The 16,749-nt window shown below is 56.5% G+C and overlaps 2 protein-coding genes across 4 annotated transcripts; both read left to right on the top strand.

Moving 5' to 3' along the window:
• Positions 1-2,243: 2,243 nt before the first annotated feature.
• On the top strand, positions 2,244-6,512 carry FXYD1 (FXYD domain containing ion transport regulator 1). Of its 3 annotated transcripts, XM_019423236.2 has the most exons (8): positions 2,244-2,377; positions 3,534-3,598; positions 4,056-4,088; positions 4,659-4,733; positions 5,020-5,056; positions 5,976-6,025; positions 6,217-6,268; positions 6,377-6,512. In XM_019423236.2, the coding sequence occupies exons 2-7, from the start codon at positions 3,538-3,540 to the stop codon at positions 6,237-6,239; spliced, it is 279 nt and encodes a 92-aa protein (XP_019278781.1). In that variant the 5' UTR covers positions 2,244-2,377; positions 3,534-3,537; the 3' UTR covers positions 6,240-6,268; positions 6,377-6,512. The 3 variants fall into 3 exon arrangements, with proteins under 3 accessions (XP_019278781.1, XP_053762413.1, XP_053762412.1); XM_053906438.1 differs by lacking the exons at positions 2,244-2,377; positions 6,377-6,512 and adding an exon at positions 2,592-2,707 and having other exon boundaries at positions 6,217-6,357; XM_053906437.1 differs by lacking the exons at positions 2,244-2,377; positions 6,377-6,512 and adding an exon at positions 3,056-3,174 and having other exon boundaries at positions 6,217-6,357.
• Positions 6,513-6,644: 132 nt separating this feature from the next.
• On the top strand, positions 6,645-16,619 carry FXYD7 (FXYD domain containing ion transport regulator 7). The gene is made up of 6 exons (XM_019423255.2): positions 6,645-6,831; positions 11,591-11,620; positions 13,750-13,824; positions 13,973-14,015; positions 14,175-14,215; positions 16,211-16,619. The coding sequence occupies exons 1-6, from the start codon at positions 6,801-6,803 to the stop codon at positions 16,231-16,233; spliced, it is 243 nt and encodes an 80-aa protein (XP_019278800.1). The 5' UTR covers positions 6,645-6,800; the 3' UTR covers positions 16,234-16,619.
• The last annotated feature ends 130 nt before the right edge of the window (positions 16,620-16,749 follow it).

The following is a 16,749-nucleotide window of genomic DNA, read 5'->3' as shown; positions in this document are numbered from 1 at the left end:
AACCTCCGTCCTCCCACCCCTGAGGGAAACACACGGCATCTCTGGCTACGGCTGCACACGCCTGGAAGACGTGGAGGACAGGGGGCTCACCGGCACCAGCTCAGGAAGGACCACGGGCTCGGTTCTGCGTGGGCTCAGGCGAGTCGTTTGACCTCCCTGACCCTCGGTTTTCCCATCTGTCGAGGGGGGCAGTCGGTGGCACCCACTCCCCAGGTGTGCAGAGCACTCCGTGAGATGAAGGAGGCCGTGGCCCCCGCTCGTGGGTCAGTGCAGGGTAGGCGCCCCGCCGTGGTGGGCAGGCCTGGGTGTGGACTCCGGACCCAAGTGCTTGTCCCGGACCCAAACGGCTCTGTGATTTGAGCCAGGCCCTTCAGGTCTCGGTTGCCTCAGTTGTACAGTAAGGGATGATAAACTTCTTTACGGGGTCTTTGAACAGATAAAGAACTTCGTGCCAGGGACACAGAGGGGACGCAGACAGGCCTAAATCCATACTCACAGAGTACTCAGCCACCAGGGTTCTCGCTGCGGCTCACAAGGAGAATGACAATGGCGACAGTGACAATACCTAATGGGTGCGTGTCACTGACTGCCGGGCTTTGTTCTAAATGTTTTCCACGGATCGTTTCCGCCGGTCCTCCTAACTTCCCTCTGAGGTGACTACTGTTTTATCCCCATTTTACAGAAGGAGAAACTGAGCCTCAGAGAGGTTAAGTCATGGGCCCAACATCACGCAGCTAGAAAGTGGCTGAGCTGCTCCTCTCTGGAGCAGTTGGCCTCGAGAGGGAGGGAAGCCAAGGACTGGCTGGGGCTGGTCCGGTGCTCCCAGCCCGGCTTCACTTCTCTGCTCCTCTGTCAGCCTTCCCGAGGGCTGCGTAAACATCAGGGTTATCATTAACCAGAGACTGCTGGTGACCCCGGGGTGCAAGGCCATGAGGGGCAGAGGCTCAGACTTACAGGGGCGAGGGGGTGTCGCAAAGCCCCCTGGGTCCTCTGAGGCGGGCTGTGTCTGTGCCTGCGGATAAGCATGTTCACTGGCTCCTGGCTCTGGTGTCCTACGGAGTCTGGGCCCGTGTCTAACTCTTCCAGGCTGGGGGCCGTTTCTGTCCGTAAGCACCGGGGACCTCAGCAGGATCAGCTCCACCTTGCTAAACCTCGGTTTGCTCATCTCTAAAATGGAGTTAATGACAAGACAGTGTGGGCTTCAGAGACCTCCGAGCCTGGCCCGGCCTTATCCGGACGACCTTAGCGATTTCTCCATTTTATAGGGCAGAAACGACACAGAGGGGTCCCATGGGCTGCTCGAGGTCACACAGCCAGGAGTGGCAGAGCTCAGAGCTGATCCCGGGTTTCTCCGTCACCAGTGCCTGTGAAGCTGGCCCGCCCATGAGGAGGACACCGTGCGTGTTGTTCTCCTCCGGGCCACGTGAGATCAGGAGAGTGGGGGTTCAGCCCATCAGCTCACAGCGGGTGGTGTCTCCAAGTACACGAACACAAGTGCATAAGCGTGTCCGTCTGTGCCCGAGTGGCCAGCTAGGTCCTGTTTGTGCATTTGTGCATTTGTGTGTGTGTGTGCGCGTTGCGCGTGTCCACAAGTGTGTCTGTCAGGGTTGTGTGGCTGGTGGTGGTGTGGGCTGTGTGGGAGGGTCCTTGGGTTTCCCCGCGGGTGTGTTATTCTCTGTGTGTCTGCCTCTGTGTTTGTATGCGGGAACACACGTGTATTTGTTTGCTTTTGTGCCCAGATAAACGGGGTCTTTAGGTTTCTGTGTGTGCGTGTGAATGTGTGTGGTGTGCACCCCTGGGGGACCTCACAGCCAGCAGCGGAAAACACGCACACACACACACACACACACACACACTGAAATGCCCCCAAAATAGCCCTGTGGCGCTGAGCAGGTCTCCACAGAACCCTGGGGTCAGGGATCAGCGGGCTCCTAAGGGCTCAAATGGCCTTAGGTCCCAACTGGGCCCGATTCCCAGGGGGCCTCACAGAAAGTCACTGACACCTCCCACCGCAGGGCAGAAGCTGTCCGGGGCGCTGGGGTGAGCGTGCGTGCGTGCGTGCCTGCATGTCCAGGCCTCCCTGCCGACACCTCCTCTCCCCAGCTGTCCCCAGCGCCGGTAGTGTTCCTCCATCTGAGCCGAGAGAGTTAACCTAGCGGGCCAGGGCGGTCTGGGCTGGGGGCCGCCCCCTGGCCCCCCTCCAGCCCGGGCTCCAGTTACAGCTGCTGGTTGGGGAGGGTGAGGGTGGGGTGGGGCCGGGAGGGGAGACCGCTGAGGGCGGCGCAGTCCAGCTCTGGGCCAGGGGGTCCAAAGTGCTCACCCCCGGCACAGCCGGACGTTTGGGGGCCTTCTTTCAGCAGGGGACAGCCTGACTGGGGTGAGCGTCCCCTGCCCTCCCTTCCGGGCCTCACCCCTCGCCTGGCTGGGCCACCTATTTTGGGAGCAGGAGTGGCCAAGCCCGTGGCTTTCCAGGCAGGCCTGACCCAAGAGGAAGGGAGCGTGGTGGGGACAGTGGGGTTCCCCGGGAGCGGGAGTGCGGGGCGCAACTCCTCCCTCCCCTGCTGCAGAGCGTGCACCCTGGTTGGGGTGGGTTTGGGACACTCACGTGTGTGGGTCAGATTGCGTCACTGTTTGGGAGCACGGGAGGCTCAGATGAGGAGTATCGTATTCGTGACTGTCTCCACCCCACATCTTGCTCCAACCAGAGGTTTGGGGAGTGGGCGTTGTCACTGCGTGTGCTCGCACGCGCGCGCGCGCTGTGTGTGTGTGTGTGTGTGTGTGTCCCTGCCCCTGGCATCTGTCTTCTGTCTCTCAGCCTGGCTGGTCTGGGCCTCATGCGACTCGCCTGGTGTCTGCCTATGAAAGTCACCCAGAGGCAGGCAGACAGGGATGTTTTCCCCTGTTCTCATCATTTCCAGAAGGGGAGAAGGGGTGGCCTTCCCCCCAGGGACAGCCTGTAGCCGTGTGGCAGCCCGGCCTCACCCTGGCAGGGTTGGGAGTGACCCCCCAGTGGGGGAAGGAAGGCTGTTGCCATGGTGGCCTGTGTGAGGCAAATTCCTCCAGGGTGAAGTGGGAGATATTTATACCCAGGGTCAGGCAGTGAGCCGGCCAGCGGCCGAGGGCAGGAGAGCTGGGATATCACACGGACGCAGCAGGGCCGTGGTGGGCGGGCAGGTGGGCCCTTGCATGTGTCTCTCACCTCTCCCCGTGCGTCTGTCTCTCAGTCTGGGTGGGGCGAGCCATCCCAGTCTTCCCATTGGGTAGGTGCGGGGAATCTGGCGCCTGCTGTAGGGCGGCCCAGGCCTCCGGGAGACCCCTGTGACTGTGTGTCTCACCCCTGCCCATTGTGGCTTGTTTTGGTGACACTGTGTCCGCATGAAGCAGGGGGCGCCCCTGTTTCTCAAAGTGGCCAAGCTGGATGATGGATGGTTTTGGAATCACACCCCCCCGGGAGTCTGATTTAACCCCTTGGGTTCAAGCCCCACTGGTGGGGGTACTAGGAAACACGTTTCTTGACCCTTGGTGTTCTCCAGGACAATGGCATCTCTCCACCACATCTTGGTTCTCTGTGTGGGTTTCCTCACCATGGCCAACGCAGGTGAGTCTGGGGTAGGTAGCCCGCTACCCACCTCAGCCCCGAGGGAGGGGAGGGAAGCCTTTCAAGAGAACCAAGTTGGAGACTCCAACTTAAACAGAGTCAGTGGGGTACCAGGAAATTGGAGGTTTCACGTGGGGGAGGGGAGCGGAGGATGCCCAGGGCAGACAAATGTGGAGGGTGGGATGGAGCCCCACTTCCCGCACAGGACAGACTCAAGGACAACACGGGATGAGGCGGGAAGCTGTAGCAGTTAAGTGACCACCTGCCCCCCGACCCCTGCCCCAGGACAGTGCAGATGAGGCAGCTAAGACCCAGAGAGGGGTGGACAGCCTGTTCAGGGTCCAATAGTCCCCAGACTCTCAGCCCAGGACAGGAAAGCCCCCAAAAGGTCTCTTTATGCCCCTTCCTGTCCAGGGCCCCAGGAAGCATTCAACCCTTGACTTCTTTCTCTTTCCAGAGGCTCCACAGGAACACGATCCATTCACCTATGGTGAGGGAGGGAGGGGCATCTATGCTTGGGAGTTGGGAGGGTGGGTGGCCTGGGTTTGCCGGTCCTGTTCCCACTCCTCCTCGTCTCTCTCTTCCTTTATCTCTGACTCAGTATTTATATCTCTGTCAGTCTCCTTCTCTCTCTTTCTCTTGTCTCTCAGAAGGCTCTCTGACTCCTCCTTGTTTTTATCTCCCCTTGTCTGTGTCTCTGTGTCTCCGTGTGTCTATTTGACCCCTCCCTGTCTCTCTGATTCTCTTTCTCCTTTTACCTCTCAATGTCTTACGGCTCATCCTCTGCGGCCATCTCCCTTTCTCCCCTCTGTTCCCCTCATCCTCTCCATCATCTTCCCCTACTTTCTTGTTTCCTCCCTCCTCCCTGCCTACCTCTTCCTTTTCCTTCCCACCCCCTCCTCTCCCCATCCCTCTTCTCTTCCTCCCACATCTGTTTCCTCCTCTCACTGATCTCTCTGTTCTCCTCCCTGATCCTCCTTGCCCCTTCCTCCCCATTCTGCCCCTCTCCTGTCCTTCCTCCTCCCCTCCCTGTTCTCACTCTCCTCCCTGCCGCCCACAGACTACAAAACCCTGCGGATCGGAGGCCTCATCATCGCCGGGATCCTCTTCATCCTGGGTATCCTCATCGTCCTGAGTGAGTACCCCCACCCTGCTACCTCCAGCCCCCGCAGGTGCCGTGTTTCGTCCCCGCCCCGCCCCTGCCCCGCCCTCTCCCCGCCCCCATCCCCGCCCTCTGTCCCGCCCCCATCCTGCCCGGGCCCGCCCGGTTTACGCCCCTACCCTACCCCGCCCCCGCCCCGCCCCTACCCCGCCTCTGTCCCCACGGCTCCGCCCCTCGCGAGCCGGCGCTGGCGCTCGAGCGCCGCTCGGTGCCCGCCCGGAGCGGAATCTCAGCCCTGCCCTCCTACCCCCACCCACAGGCAGAAGATGCCGGTGCAAATTCAACCAGCAGCAGAGGTAAGAGGCCCCTCGGGGCTCTCACTCTCCTCCTTCCGCTCTAGAAGGGCGCTGGGAGTGAGGCAGGGCGTCCACTCGACCCACACACAGCCAGAGACCCTTCGGCAAATACGTATTAAGCACCTACTACGTGCCAAGCCGCAAGCCAGGCCCTGGGGACCAAACGGTGAATAACTAAACTGCCCTCCCTGCCTGGCTGAGCTCCCAGCCCAGTGGGGGCGGCGGCCGTGGGTTCCCGCAGCCCCACAAATATAAAATCACAAAGCGTGATAAGTGCTGTGAAAGAAGGAGCCACGGCGAAATGAGATCACCGCACTTGGCGGCCCAGTTTAGCTCAGAGTCCTGTTCCCAGCTCTTTGATTCATCTCTAAATAAAAATTTAAAGCAATGTATGAATCCCTTCTCCGTGTGAAAACAATTCTAAATGTTATTTTAAAGAATAGCTAATGTTTAGTCCCACGTGCCAGATATTGTTTTATCGTGTATTATGTTATTTACTCCTCACGCCCCTTGCATGAGACTGTCATTAACAACCTCATTTTATCGAGGAGGAAACCCGAGGCGCAGGGAGGTGAAGTCACTTGCCCGAGATCACTCAGCTAGAAGATGAGGGTTCTGGGTTTCTAACCTAGGCTGTCTCCAGGCCGTCTGTCCTCAAGCCCTTCGGCCATCCCTCCCCCACCAACCTCCAGTCTCTTCCCCAGCACTCCGGGAGGCACTTGGAGCGCGTCCTGCCACACGCTTAAACTGCTCCTGGGTGCGCCCGATTTTCTAGTTTCTGGCGGCCCCCGAGCCTGCTCCTCGCCGGTCTCTGGCCCTCAGTACCGGGGTCTGTGAAATGAGGGCTGTACTGGGAGGTTCCTGGGAGCATCTGCCTCCCTTTTTTCATCCCCACGTCCTTCTGCCTCTCCTTTCCCAGGACCGGGGAACCGGATGAAGAGGAGGGAACTTTCCGCAGCTCCATCCGCCGTGAGTCTGGGGGAGACTGGGTGTTTGGGGGTGAAGGCTGGTTCCAAGAACCCCTTTCCTGGTCCTCTCTGGGCTTGCGGAGGGAGGGACTTGATCCGACAGCGAAGGTCCGGGAGTTCCCCTGTCGCTCCCCCCTCCGCAGGAGCTGGGGTGCCCCTCCTGACACCCGAACTCTCCGTGTTCCCCTTCAGGTCTGTCCACCCGCAGGCGGTAGAGACACCTGGCGCGATGGAACCCAGCCAGGTCCTGCAGCTCGGGCTAGGCTGGGGGAGGGGGGCAGGAGAAGGCGACGAAGGGTGGGATGAGATGGCTGGGGGGCTCTGTTGCCCCTCACCCTTTTCACCCCCACAGGATTCCCCTGGCACCTGGCGCCTCCCACCCACCACCTGAGCACCACCACCACCCGGACTGCCCTCCTCCCCAGCCCTGCCCCCACAGACTCCTCTCTGCCGCCCAGACTTCAATAAAACGTGCTTTTCTCTCTCGACAGCGCTTTGTGGATCTGTCAGTCCCTCTGCGCGAAAGCCCGGGCGCCCCCTGGGCCCCGGCAGGGGGCGCCCCCACCCTTGGGGAAGGGGCGGGGACGTCGGCAGTGGGCGGGGGCGGGGGCGGGGGTGGCCGGGACGGGGGCGGGCTCTCCGGGCCCCCATTGGCTACGGCACCCCCCACACGAGGGCTCCCCCATCTCCCCCCGACATCAGTCCGTCCCGCTTCCAGCTGCCGCAGCCGCGCCTTCACCACCTCGGCATCCAGCCGCCCCCTGCTCCGGTCCGGCATGGCGACCCCGACCCAGGCCCCCACAAAGGGTGAGCGCCGCCCGGGGAGAGGGCGCGCGGGTGAGGGTGGGGGAGGCTCCGGGATCTCAGAGCTTAGGAGAGAGGATCTAGGGAGATTCCAGCACCGAAAAGGGAGGGGAATGGGGAAGGGGGTGTCCGTTCCTTCCCAGGGCGGAGGCCCCTGCAGCGCACCCCTTGGCGCCCCTCCAGGCCTCTTGGACACCCCCTCCCGGTGGTGTCGTTTCTGTGCGGGACCCGCGGTTGGAGAGCGGCAGTCCCGGGAGAAAGGATGCGCGGACCGGTAGCTATGGCAACCAGGCGGCTGGTCCTGCACAGCGGTGGTAGTGGACGCGAAGGGACGGGCTTCGAGGGTGGGAACGGGTGGGTCTGCGACCACAGAGGCTCTGGCACATTTCAGGGTCTCCGAGGTGGGCAAAAGGAGGGGGTCCACATCCCTCTTTTCTTCCAGCCCTGGCGCCTATGGTGGGTGTCTCCTGAAATCTCTGACAGGCAGGTTCAGCGGGAAGGAGGGAGAAAGACGGAAAGACAGTGGGAGAGAGAGCTGGAGGAAGTGAGAGAGAGATGGAGGGAGACAGGAGAGAGAGGGAGGCAGAAAGGAATGTGGAAATTGAGAAAGCCTGAGAGAGAGAGAGAGAGAGAGAGAGAGAGAGAGAGAGCACGAGCAGACCCCGAGTCAGAGATACAGAGAGAGACCCGGGAAGAGCACCGATATGAGACTGAAAGATATTCAGAGAGTGAAGGGGAAGGCGGAGAGCAACAGAAAGATGCAGAGAAAGAGAAAATCAGAGACAAAGAGACAGAGAGGCAGAGAGAAAGACATAGAGCAGGAGAGAGCGGTGGACCCACAGCGCGGGAGAGAAATGGAGATAAGGAGGAGCACCATGGGGTGGGGCCATGCCACTGCAGTGAGCCCCCTTGGGCCAGAATGGGTGGCAGGACCCTCGTTCCCAGCCCACACCAGGGGTGCTGTCTGGTCCGGGAGGTGCACTCGAGCGTGCACACAAATGTCCCTCCTCACCCCCATCCAGCCACACGGCAGTTTGCATTTCACACCCCTTAACCCAGTTATTCACCCACTTAAACACTCACTGCCCCCTGAGAGCCCCCTTTCTTGAGCCCGCCTCTGCAGAGGAGCAAAGGGAAGAATGCTTTAATTGCGGGGGGGGGGGGGGGGGGGGGCGGGTGGCCGGCGGAGGGTTTCCCGCACAGAGAGCAGGGCCAGAAGGGATAGGCCAGTGGTGCCGAGGAGCCCCTGGTGGTGAAGGGAACCCCGGTTCCACTCCGATCTCTCCTTCCCTGCCCCCTTTCCCGGCAGGCAGGGGCTGCTGCACTGAGCCATATCTGCAGAATTTGAAGCAGGGCGGGGTGGGGGGGCTGCAGAGGCTGGAAGCCACCCTAGGGAGGGGGGGGCAGGGCTGAGCCAGCAGGCCTGGCGGGAGCCCAGGGCTTCTTTTCGCAGAGATGGTGGTTAACAGGATCGATGGCAGCAGACGGGCAGAGGTGGGAGGACAGACGCCTCACCATCCCCCCCCCCCCCCACCTTTCCCCCAGTCATAGCAGAAGGGGGGACCACAGGTCTTGGGAAACCCCAGGGAGGGGGGCGGAGGAAGAGCATGTTGTGTGTTGCACCACTTATGCTGATTAATGGATTGTTGGGGGGGGGCACAGTGCAAGGGGATGAGGGCTCTTCCACCCCGTCAGAAAGCAGGAGGGAGAGTTGGGGGCAAACAGAAAGGGGGTGCAGGAGCATGACTGGGCCTGGGGTCCCACCCTTGAGAAGAACCCTGGGCTTGGCCGGAAGCCAGCCCTGCAGGGGCAACACCGGGAGGTACAAAGGGAGCAGAGGGAGTCAAGATTGGCCTCGGAGTTAGAAACCTCAGCCCCAGGACCCCACCTAGCCTGGGGTGCCCAGACCCATTACCTCTCTTCCCCTCTTAAGATGCCCCAGTTGCCATAGCAACCACCTCCTTCCTGATGTCTCCCTGGCAACTGGCCAGGAGTGGTGCACATTTCTTCTTCTGCCTCCTGGCTCCACCCTCAGCCCAGCCTCGCCCCGAGGAACCAGATTGCTGGGGTGGCAGGGACCAGAAGAGGGACTTCTGCCCGGCGCACGGAGCACCCAGGGTGCAACCAAAGAGGATCCTGGAGCAGGTCCTCACCCAGTGGGCTCCCGCTGGTTTGGGGAGGCAGGCTGTGTGGAGACCCCGGGGACGAAGCAGGCTAGTACAACCATTCCATCTGTGATGCAGCTTTCTGCAGCCGAGCAGGGCTCACATTCGTTCAGTCAGTCAGTCACTCATTTATTTATTCATTTTAGAAAACTTCTTTGGAAGACTTTTGTAAATGCCAGGATTAACAGCAGAGGCGTCAAAGCAATGTACTCCCCATCCGATGGCCGGGGGGGGGGGGGGGGCTAAGCATACATGACTCTAAAATCATGTTTCCCCAACTTGATGCTTTCGAGGACCACCTTCACGGTTTTTGCCCTATCCAAATGCTCCCCAGTCATGTTCATTCTTTTTCCTTTAAAGGATTAACTTCGTTTTAAAATTTTTTTAATATTTATTTATTTTTGAGAGAGAGAGAGAGAGAGAGAGAGAGAGAGAAGGAGATCGTGAGTGGGGGAGAGGCAGAGAGAGAAGGAGACACAGAATCTGAAGCAGGCTCCAGACTCTGAGCTCTCAGCACAGAGCCCGATGTGAGGATCAAACTCACAAACCGCAATATCATGACCTGAGCCAAAGTTTGACACTTAACAACTGAGCCACCCAGGTGCCCCAGGATTAACTTTAAAAAAAAAAAAAAAAAACAAACTAGGGGCGCCCGGCTGGCTCAGTCAATAGAACACGCGACTCTTGATCCCGGGGTTGTGAGTTTGAGCCCCACGTTGGGCGATTCTGTAAAAATAAAAGTCTTTAAAAAAGTAACTAATTTAATTGGCTTCATTCTGTATCACCATCACAAATGGAAAATCAGGATTTTTTTTTTTTTTTTTTTTTTTTTTTTTTTGCCTTGCAAGTATAAAAATGATCTTTAAGAAGTGATTCCACTTTTCTGGGCCTCGGTGTCCTTGTTTGTGGAATGGAATGAAGATAGCACCTTAATTCTGAGAGTGGCTGTGAAGATTAGGTGCATTAGCACCTGTGAAGTGCTTAGACCAGGACCTGGCACGGAGGCAGTGCGATCAAATGCTGGTTAAACAACTAAAGGAGAAAACCAAATAATGTCATGAAATTCTACCTAGATATCGTTGCCTGCTGAAGGTTCTGAGCCCAAGGACTGTTTTCTCTTGGGAAAAGAGGGACATTAACAAGGTGGAAGGTGTTAAGGACACGTCTGCGCCTACCTAAGACTTCCTCTTAGAAGACCAGACAGGGAACTGAGAAGGACGAACTTACACGTTGTGTGGATCAGTGTTATTCAGAGTCTGGCCTAAGTGCCCCTATACCAGTCAGTTGAGGCTAGAGTTGCTCTGGTAACAAATAGTCACAAAAATCTCAGGGGCTTCTGACAACCAGGATTCTCACTATGTGTCCATCACGGGGTGACCTGGGCTCTCTACTCACCAAAGAAAATGGGAACGGCCACCATCTCGAGCGTTCATGTCACCAGGCCAAAGGCAAAAGGGACCTCTTGCATGAGCACTTGAAAAGCGCCAGCCTGGAAGAGACATTGACACTTCCACTGACAGTTTACTGGCCAGAATTAGTCCTACGGTCTCCCCGCAAACTCAGGGCAGCTGCCATCCTTCCCTGAGGCTGGAAGAGGGAAGAACACTAACGACCGTGCCTGGCATTGCCCCTGGCATTCCTGGTTCCCCTCCGCTAGTGGTGCATGCTTTGCAGAATTCTGCTCTAGACAAGTCAGAATGTTCTGAGAGCTGTCAGAGGAATTAGGGAGCCATCAAGATGGGCTTCTTGCATGGAAGGATGGTCTGAGCTCTCCTGAAGGGGAGTGTGGTTTGGGACGGGGATGGGGAAAAGTAAACACACACACACACACACACACACACACACACACACACACAGAGTTTATCCACACGTTGGCTTTTCTGAAATTGGAATGAGTCTTCTAATGGATGGGTATGTTTCATATGGTAGAGTTACATACTTACTCATGTATATACACACACACACACACTGAGAAAACTATTATGAAATCAATTTTGAATCTTAACATTGATGATGTCTTAGAAATAAACAGCAAAGGATATATTAAAGATAATATAATAAGGTATATTCTAGGACAGCTCCCCTGTGTTGGATTTGGTGGCAGGAGGCATTATTATGAGAATAATAGCCACAGTGCCTGACTTCTGGAGCCGTCAGGTGACCGAAAAGTTTTAGGGAATATTCAGGGGAAGCTGATGCACTCAGCAGTTTACCAGTGGGATACCGGTTTACCAATAGCATGTGCAAATGGGAGTGTGTATGGTTTTTTTTTTGGAAATGCGTCCATAGTTTGCCTCAGGCTTCCACAGTGGGCTAGGACCAGGACTGTCACGTACAGTTTGGTAGGTTGTGCACTGCACAAGGGAAAGTATTGACCAAGGGTGTGAGTCGGGCTGGAATCCAGCCTATGCTCCACTCTTCAGACCTTGTGTCCTGCTATGAGGCTATATCATTATTTAGCTCAAAGGGTGTCTTTATTTGATTTCTGCCCAGAAACCATTGGGCCAATGGCCCCATCTGGAACCTCAAAAATGTTAAGAAATCCAGTGTTGAAATATTTTTTCCCTCTCTCTCTTTTCCTGCCTTCCTTCCCACAGTTCCTCAGGAACCTGACCCATTTTACTATGGTGAGTGGCAGATTCTGATGAGGGTACCCTGGGGCTGGATAAAGGGGTGGTTGCAGGTCCCCACAGGTTATTGCTAAAGTGGCTTCAGTCATGCCAACATGATACCTGCTGGACCACAGGCCATCTGAACATGTGGATTCAGTTTCTATCAGCGAGGTTCATGGAGGGCAGAATCAGATTTGGGGGAGGGGGGGGGTGATACCCTCTCTGGGTCTCCTTCAATCGTCACCAGAACTCCAGGCTGGTATGTTTTGGTCATCAGAAAAACATATGACCGAGGCCAGGCTTCCTGGATTTAGATCCTGGCTTATCCACTCACTAGCTGTGTGGCCTTGAGCAAGTAACTTTTCCCCTCTGGGCTCTTCTGTAAATAAGGAATAGTAATAGTTTCCACCTACGAGGATTGTGGGATGATGCCATGAAACCATCACCGAAGCTTAAAGAAGTCACCCCCAGGTCTAGCAGAGCTGGCCCCAGTTCCCTCTCTAAACACTCCCTTGCCCTCTCCCTTTGCTCACTCATACCGTTCCTCCAATACGCCAAATTCTTTCCCACCTCAGGGCCTTTGCACACGTGGTTCCCTCTGCCAGGCATACTCCTCTTCTAGCTCTCCATTCAGCTGACGAAGGCTCCTTTTCCTTCTTCGGGACTCAGATCAAATATTGACTGCTCTGCTAGGAGAGGCCCTTCCTGACTCTCTGCCAAGAGGAGACGCACACACATCTAGCCATAGTCACATGGCTCAGGTGTTTCATTTTATTTTTCAGTGCTTTGTCACAATATGAAAGTCAATTCCCTGAGGCAGAGGCCTGGACATTGAGTGTGTGCTCCATAAATTCTTATTTCTATAAATACTATCGACCCTTGAACAACGTGGGGGTTGGGGGGTGCATGCAGTTGAAAATCCACATATAACTTTTGACTCCCCCAAAACTTAACTACTAATAGCCTATTGTTGACTAGAAGTCTCACCGATAGCATCATCTATTAACATATACTTGGTGTGTTATGTGTTTATATACTGTATTCTTACAATAAAGTAAACGAGAGAAAAGATGTCATTAAGAAAAATCATAAAGAAGAAGGGCACCTGGCTGGCTCAGTTGGTAGAGCATGTGACTCTCGATCTCAGGGTCATGAGGTCAAGCCCCGGGATGGGCATAGAGCTTACCAAAAAAATAAAAAATAAAAAAATATATATAATAATGAAGAGAAAATACATTTACAGTGTGTTGACAAAAATCTGCCTATGAGCGGACCCGCATGTTGTTCAAGGCCTGTGGTTACTGTGGTATATGAGACAAGGATGCTTCTCATGAAGGAAAATAAAGGAAAGAATGACATTATAAAGGGTTGAGGAGAGGAGGTGAAATTCTAAATGGACAACCAAAGGTTTCCCTGACCTTTGACTAAAGCCCAGAAATTGGTAAGGAAGGAATATTTGGGGGAAGAGCTTTGAAGCAGAGGAAACAGCAAATACAAAGGCCCTGAGGTAAGACCGTGTCTGATCTGCTCCAGGAATGGCAGAGAGACAAATATGCCCGAGGTAGGGGACTGAGGGAGAATGTGCAGGGGGTGAGGTCTGAGAAGGAACGGGGACCAGGTGATGCAGGGCCGTGTGGGCTGTGGTGAGGACTTGGGCTTTTCCTTGGAATGCAATGGAAGCCAGGGTGGGGTGGGGATCTGACTTAGGAGTTAATAGGATCCCGTGGCTAGGGGGCAAGGAGACCACAGTGCAGGCTGCTTCCTGCAATGATTTGGACAGGTGACAGTGGTGGACAGAACCAGGAGGAACCAGCCGTAGAAGGAGGTGAGATTATATATATGATGTAGATATCATGTATGTATCATATATACATGTATGTATATATGATGTAGAGGAAGGTTTTATGTATACACAAAGAATCTAGAGAAGGGTAGAGGGTAGAGAAGGGTAGAGACCTTCTAGAGAAGGTCTAGGGACCAAGCTCCGCTCCCCATCCTCACACTAGCCCACTGGGGGAGCCCCCGGCACGGCCTGCAGCATCCCTGGACTCTGGACCCTGGCGGGGCAGACTTGAAGCCCGGTCGAGGCTCCAGGGAGGACTGAGGCGCTACCCCACATTGACATCCCCCATTATCTTCCCCAGATTATGACACGGTGCAGACGGTGGGCATGACTCTGGCCACCATATTGTTCCTGCTAGGCATCCTCATCATTATCAGTAAGTGTGACCCTTTCCTGGGCTCCGAAGCCCCTCAAAGGAGGCTGCCTCGGGTTGGGGGGGGGGCGTCGCTGGCCACCCACCATTTCCCCGCTGGCTTTTGTCCAGACCCTTAATGTCCTGTCTCGTTGTGTCTGTCTCCTAACAGGCAAGAAGGTGAAGTGCAGGAAGGCGGACTCCAGGTCTGAGAGGTCTGGCAGCAGTGGGGAGAGAGGGGAGAGGGGTGGGGGCGGCCTGGGGTGCGGGGGCACTTCCAGAACAGAAAGTCCCCAAAGCCTGCCCCGTCCTTCCTAGTAAGCCCACGGCTACCGGATTTCTTTATGCTTTTCTCTCTCTCTCTGTTTCCACAGCCCAACATGCAAATCCTGTAAGTCGGAGCTTCCCTCCTCAGGTGAGGGCGAGGGAGTTACGGTCTGGGAGGAGAAGAGGTGGGGGCCGGAGGGGGAAGGGGAGCTGCGTTGGAGGTCCCTGAGAATGATGCCACCAAGAACGGATGTGGCAACTTCAGTAGGAGCTGAGGCCCCGCAGACCAAAGAGGTTAAGCCATGGAGAGTCAGTGGGATGTGAAATGTCTTAGAGTCCCCGGTGCTTCCCAGAAACAAGTACAGAGGCCCTTGAGAGCAAGGATGAAATGATCCCCCAGAGGAGAAAGCCACAAGTCTGCGAAGAGAGGGGCCCCACTCGGGAGAAGGACTTGTGAGGTCCGGATGGGGAAGGAGCGGAGCGCCAGAGGAGGCAGGGAGACAGAATATTTTCCAGACTTCATTGTTCAGGTGGGAAGAAGGAGGATGAAAGGATCAAGAAAAAGGAGGGAAGGGTCACCTGGCTGGCTCAGTGAGTGGAGCACGTGACTCTTGATCTCAGGGTTGTGAGTTCGAGCCCCACATTGGGTGTAGAGATGACTTAAAAAAAGAAAAAAGGAATGTGGAAAGGGAAGAGAGGGGGAAGGGGAAAAGGGGGGAGGGAGGGAAGGAAGGAAGGGTTCCTGGATAATTGTATCAAAATAACAAAAGGAGAGATGTATAGAATATGGATTTTAAAAACTGACCTCGGGAAAGAGAGAATATGGGGATGTAAAGAGTATGAGGGTGGAAAGCACAGACAGATAAAGAGTGAAGAGGTTGGGGATGAAGGGGATGGAAGTGTTAGAGGGGATGGGGCAGTGGAGGGGGTAGTGGTGTGGAGGGAGTGGCAGTGTGGGGGGGTGAGGGGTGTGGAGGGATGAAGGGGTGAGGGGTGTGGAGGGGGTGGGAGACATGGGGGTGTGAGGGGGTGTGGAGTGGGGTGGGAATGTGAAGGGGTCAGGGGTGGGGAGGGGGTGGGGGTGTGGAGGGGTGAGGTATGTGGAGGGGTGAAGGGGTGAGGGGTGTGCAGGGGTTGGGGATGTGGAGAGGGTAGGGGTACGATGGGGTGTGAAGAGGTGAAGGGGGTGGAGGGGGTGCGAGAGTGTGGAGGGGGTATGTGAAGGGGTGAGGACTGCGGGGGGGGGGGTGTGATGAGGTGTGAAGGGGTGAGGGGTGTGGGGGTGTGGAGAGGGTGTGGAAGATGGACAGAGATAAAGATGCAGGGGGGAATAAACCTTAGATGCAAGATTGTGACTCCTTGGGGGTGTTAATTGAATTATGTAAAAATATCTTGACCTGCTTTTAGTGGAACTGCGTCCTTTTCAGGGACGTCTAAAAACCAGAAGGGAACCTCTCTGCCTCTCATAAAGGTCTTATAACTAAAAAGTGGGCCTGGGGGTACTCAGTGCCTGGGGGGATTTGGTGTGGAATTTCATGTGTTTTGTTTCATATTCTCTTCACGAGATTTAAAAACCCTAACGGGGCACTTTGTGGATAACTGGGGGGGGGGGGGGGGAGGGGGGGCAAGGTCTCGGAATATGCACGGGACTGTGACCCACTACAACTGAGCGATGGTCCCAAGTGGGTGGGAAACGGGGAATTCTGACTGCGTCCAAATGTTGGGGAGATGGGGTGTGGGAATGGGATGGGGTGTAAGAGGAGGTTGGGGACATAGGAAGGGGAGAGAGACTCTTTCTGGCAGGGGGACATCCCAGAAAGGCCCAAGCTGGGCCAGGGATCTCCAGCCTCATCACAAGTGTGTTCCCCTCCATGACAGTGTCCTGTGGGGGCGGACAAAAGCCACACAAGTGTCCCTAAATGGAGCAGGGCTTGGTAGGCAAGACAGCTCCTCAGTGGCTAGCTCAAGGGTGACAGTCCCTGGGGATCTGGCTTTCAGGAGACGACAGGGCGGGGGGGGGGGGGGGTGGGTGGGTGCCCACTGGCTGTGGGAGGGGGCGGGGTGCACCTCTCTGGTCGCTGACCGCAGCTCTCTGACCCTCTCTCGGTCTCTCTCTTTCTCTCCTCCCGACCCCGGTCCCCAGCCCCTGGAGGTGGCGGTGTGTAAAACCAGCCCTGGGCACCTCCACTGCTGTCCCTGCCTGAGTGCGGAAGCCTGAGGACCGGGTGGAGGCGGTGGGGACCCCAGCCTTGCGCCGGGGAGCGCTCCCCCGAATGAGCCGCCCCACCCACCCGAGGCTGGAGCCGCTGCACCCCGCTGCCCCTCCCCAGGTCTTGGCAATGACGATCCCCCAAAGAGCCCGTCTGCATCCCAGATCCAGGGACTCAGGCCTCCAGCTCCTGGGGTCCGGGAGTCCAGCCGCAGCCCCCCAGAATCCCCATGTACTGCTCCCCTGCACCTCCTTGTCTCCCCTCCGAAGATCCGATCCGTTTCCCTGCACCCTCGGTGTCTATGTCTTGAGCTTAATAAATGTGCATTTGGTTTTTTCCCCCGTTCTGTCTGTGAGTTCTCATCTGTGGGGACAAAATGGGGGAGAGGGCAAAATTGAACGTGGGGGAGCTCTCTCCCATCCCCAGACTCCCCCCCCTTCTTCTATCTCTCCTCCCCCAGCGCCCCAGTGGC

This window comes from Panthera pardus, unplaced genomic scaffold (genome assembly GCF_024362965.1).
Source record: "Panthera pardus isolate Hobbes unplaced genomic scaffold, ASM2436296v1 HiC_scaffold_18, whole genome shotgun sequence".
NCBI classification, from domain to species: Eukaryota; Metazoa; Chordata; class Mammalia; order Carnivora; family Felidae; genus Panthera; species Panthera pardus.
Note: the sequence above shows the minus strand (reverse complement) of the source record. Positions and strands in the feature narration are given on the sequence as shown.

Bases quoted from the DNA above. Each gene is read 5' to 3' on its own strand.
- FXYD7 (XM_019423255.2), top strand. From the start codon at position 6,801: ATGGCGACCCCGACCCAGGCCCCCACAAAGG. The intron at 6,832-11,590 runs GTGAGCGCCGCC...TCCTTCCCACAG, and splicing joins GACCCAGGCCCCCACAAAGG to TTCCTCAGGAACCTGACCCA. The intron at 11,621-13,749 runs GTGAGTGGCAGA...TATCTTCCCCAG, and splicing joins ACCTGACCCATTTTACTATG to ATTATGACACGGTGCAGACG.
- FXYD1 (XM_019423236.2), top strand. From the start codon at position 3,538: ATGGCATCTCTCCACCACATCTTGGTTCTCTGTGTGGGTTTCCTCACC. The intron at 4,089-4,658 runs GTGAGGGAGGGA...TGCCGCCCACAG, and splicing joins ACACGATCCATTCACCTATG to ACTACAAAACCCTGCGGATC. The intron at 5,057-5,975 runs GTAAGAGGCCCC...CTCCTTTCCCAG, and splicing joins AAATTCAACCAGCAGCAGAG to GACCGGGGAACCGGATGAAG.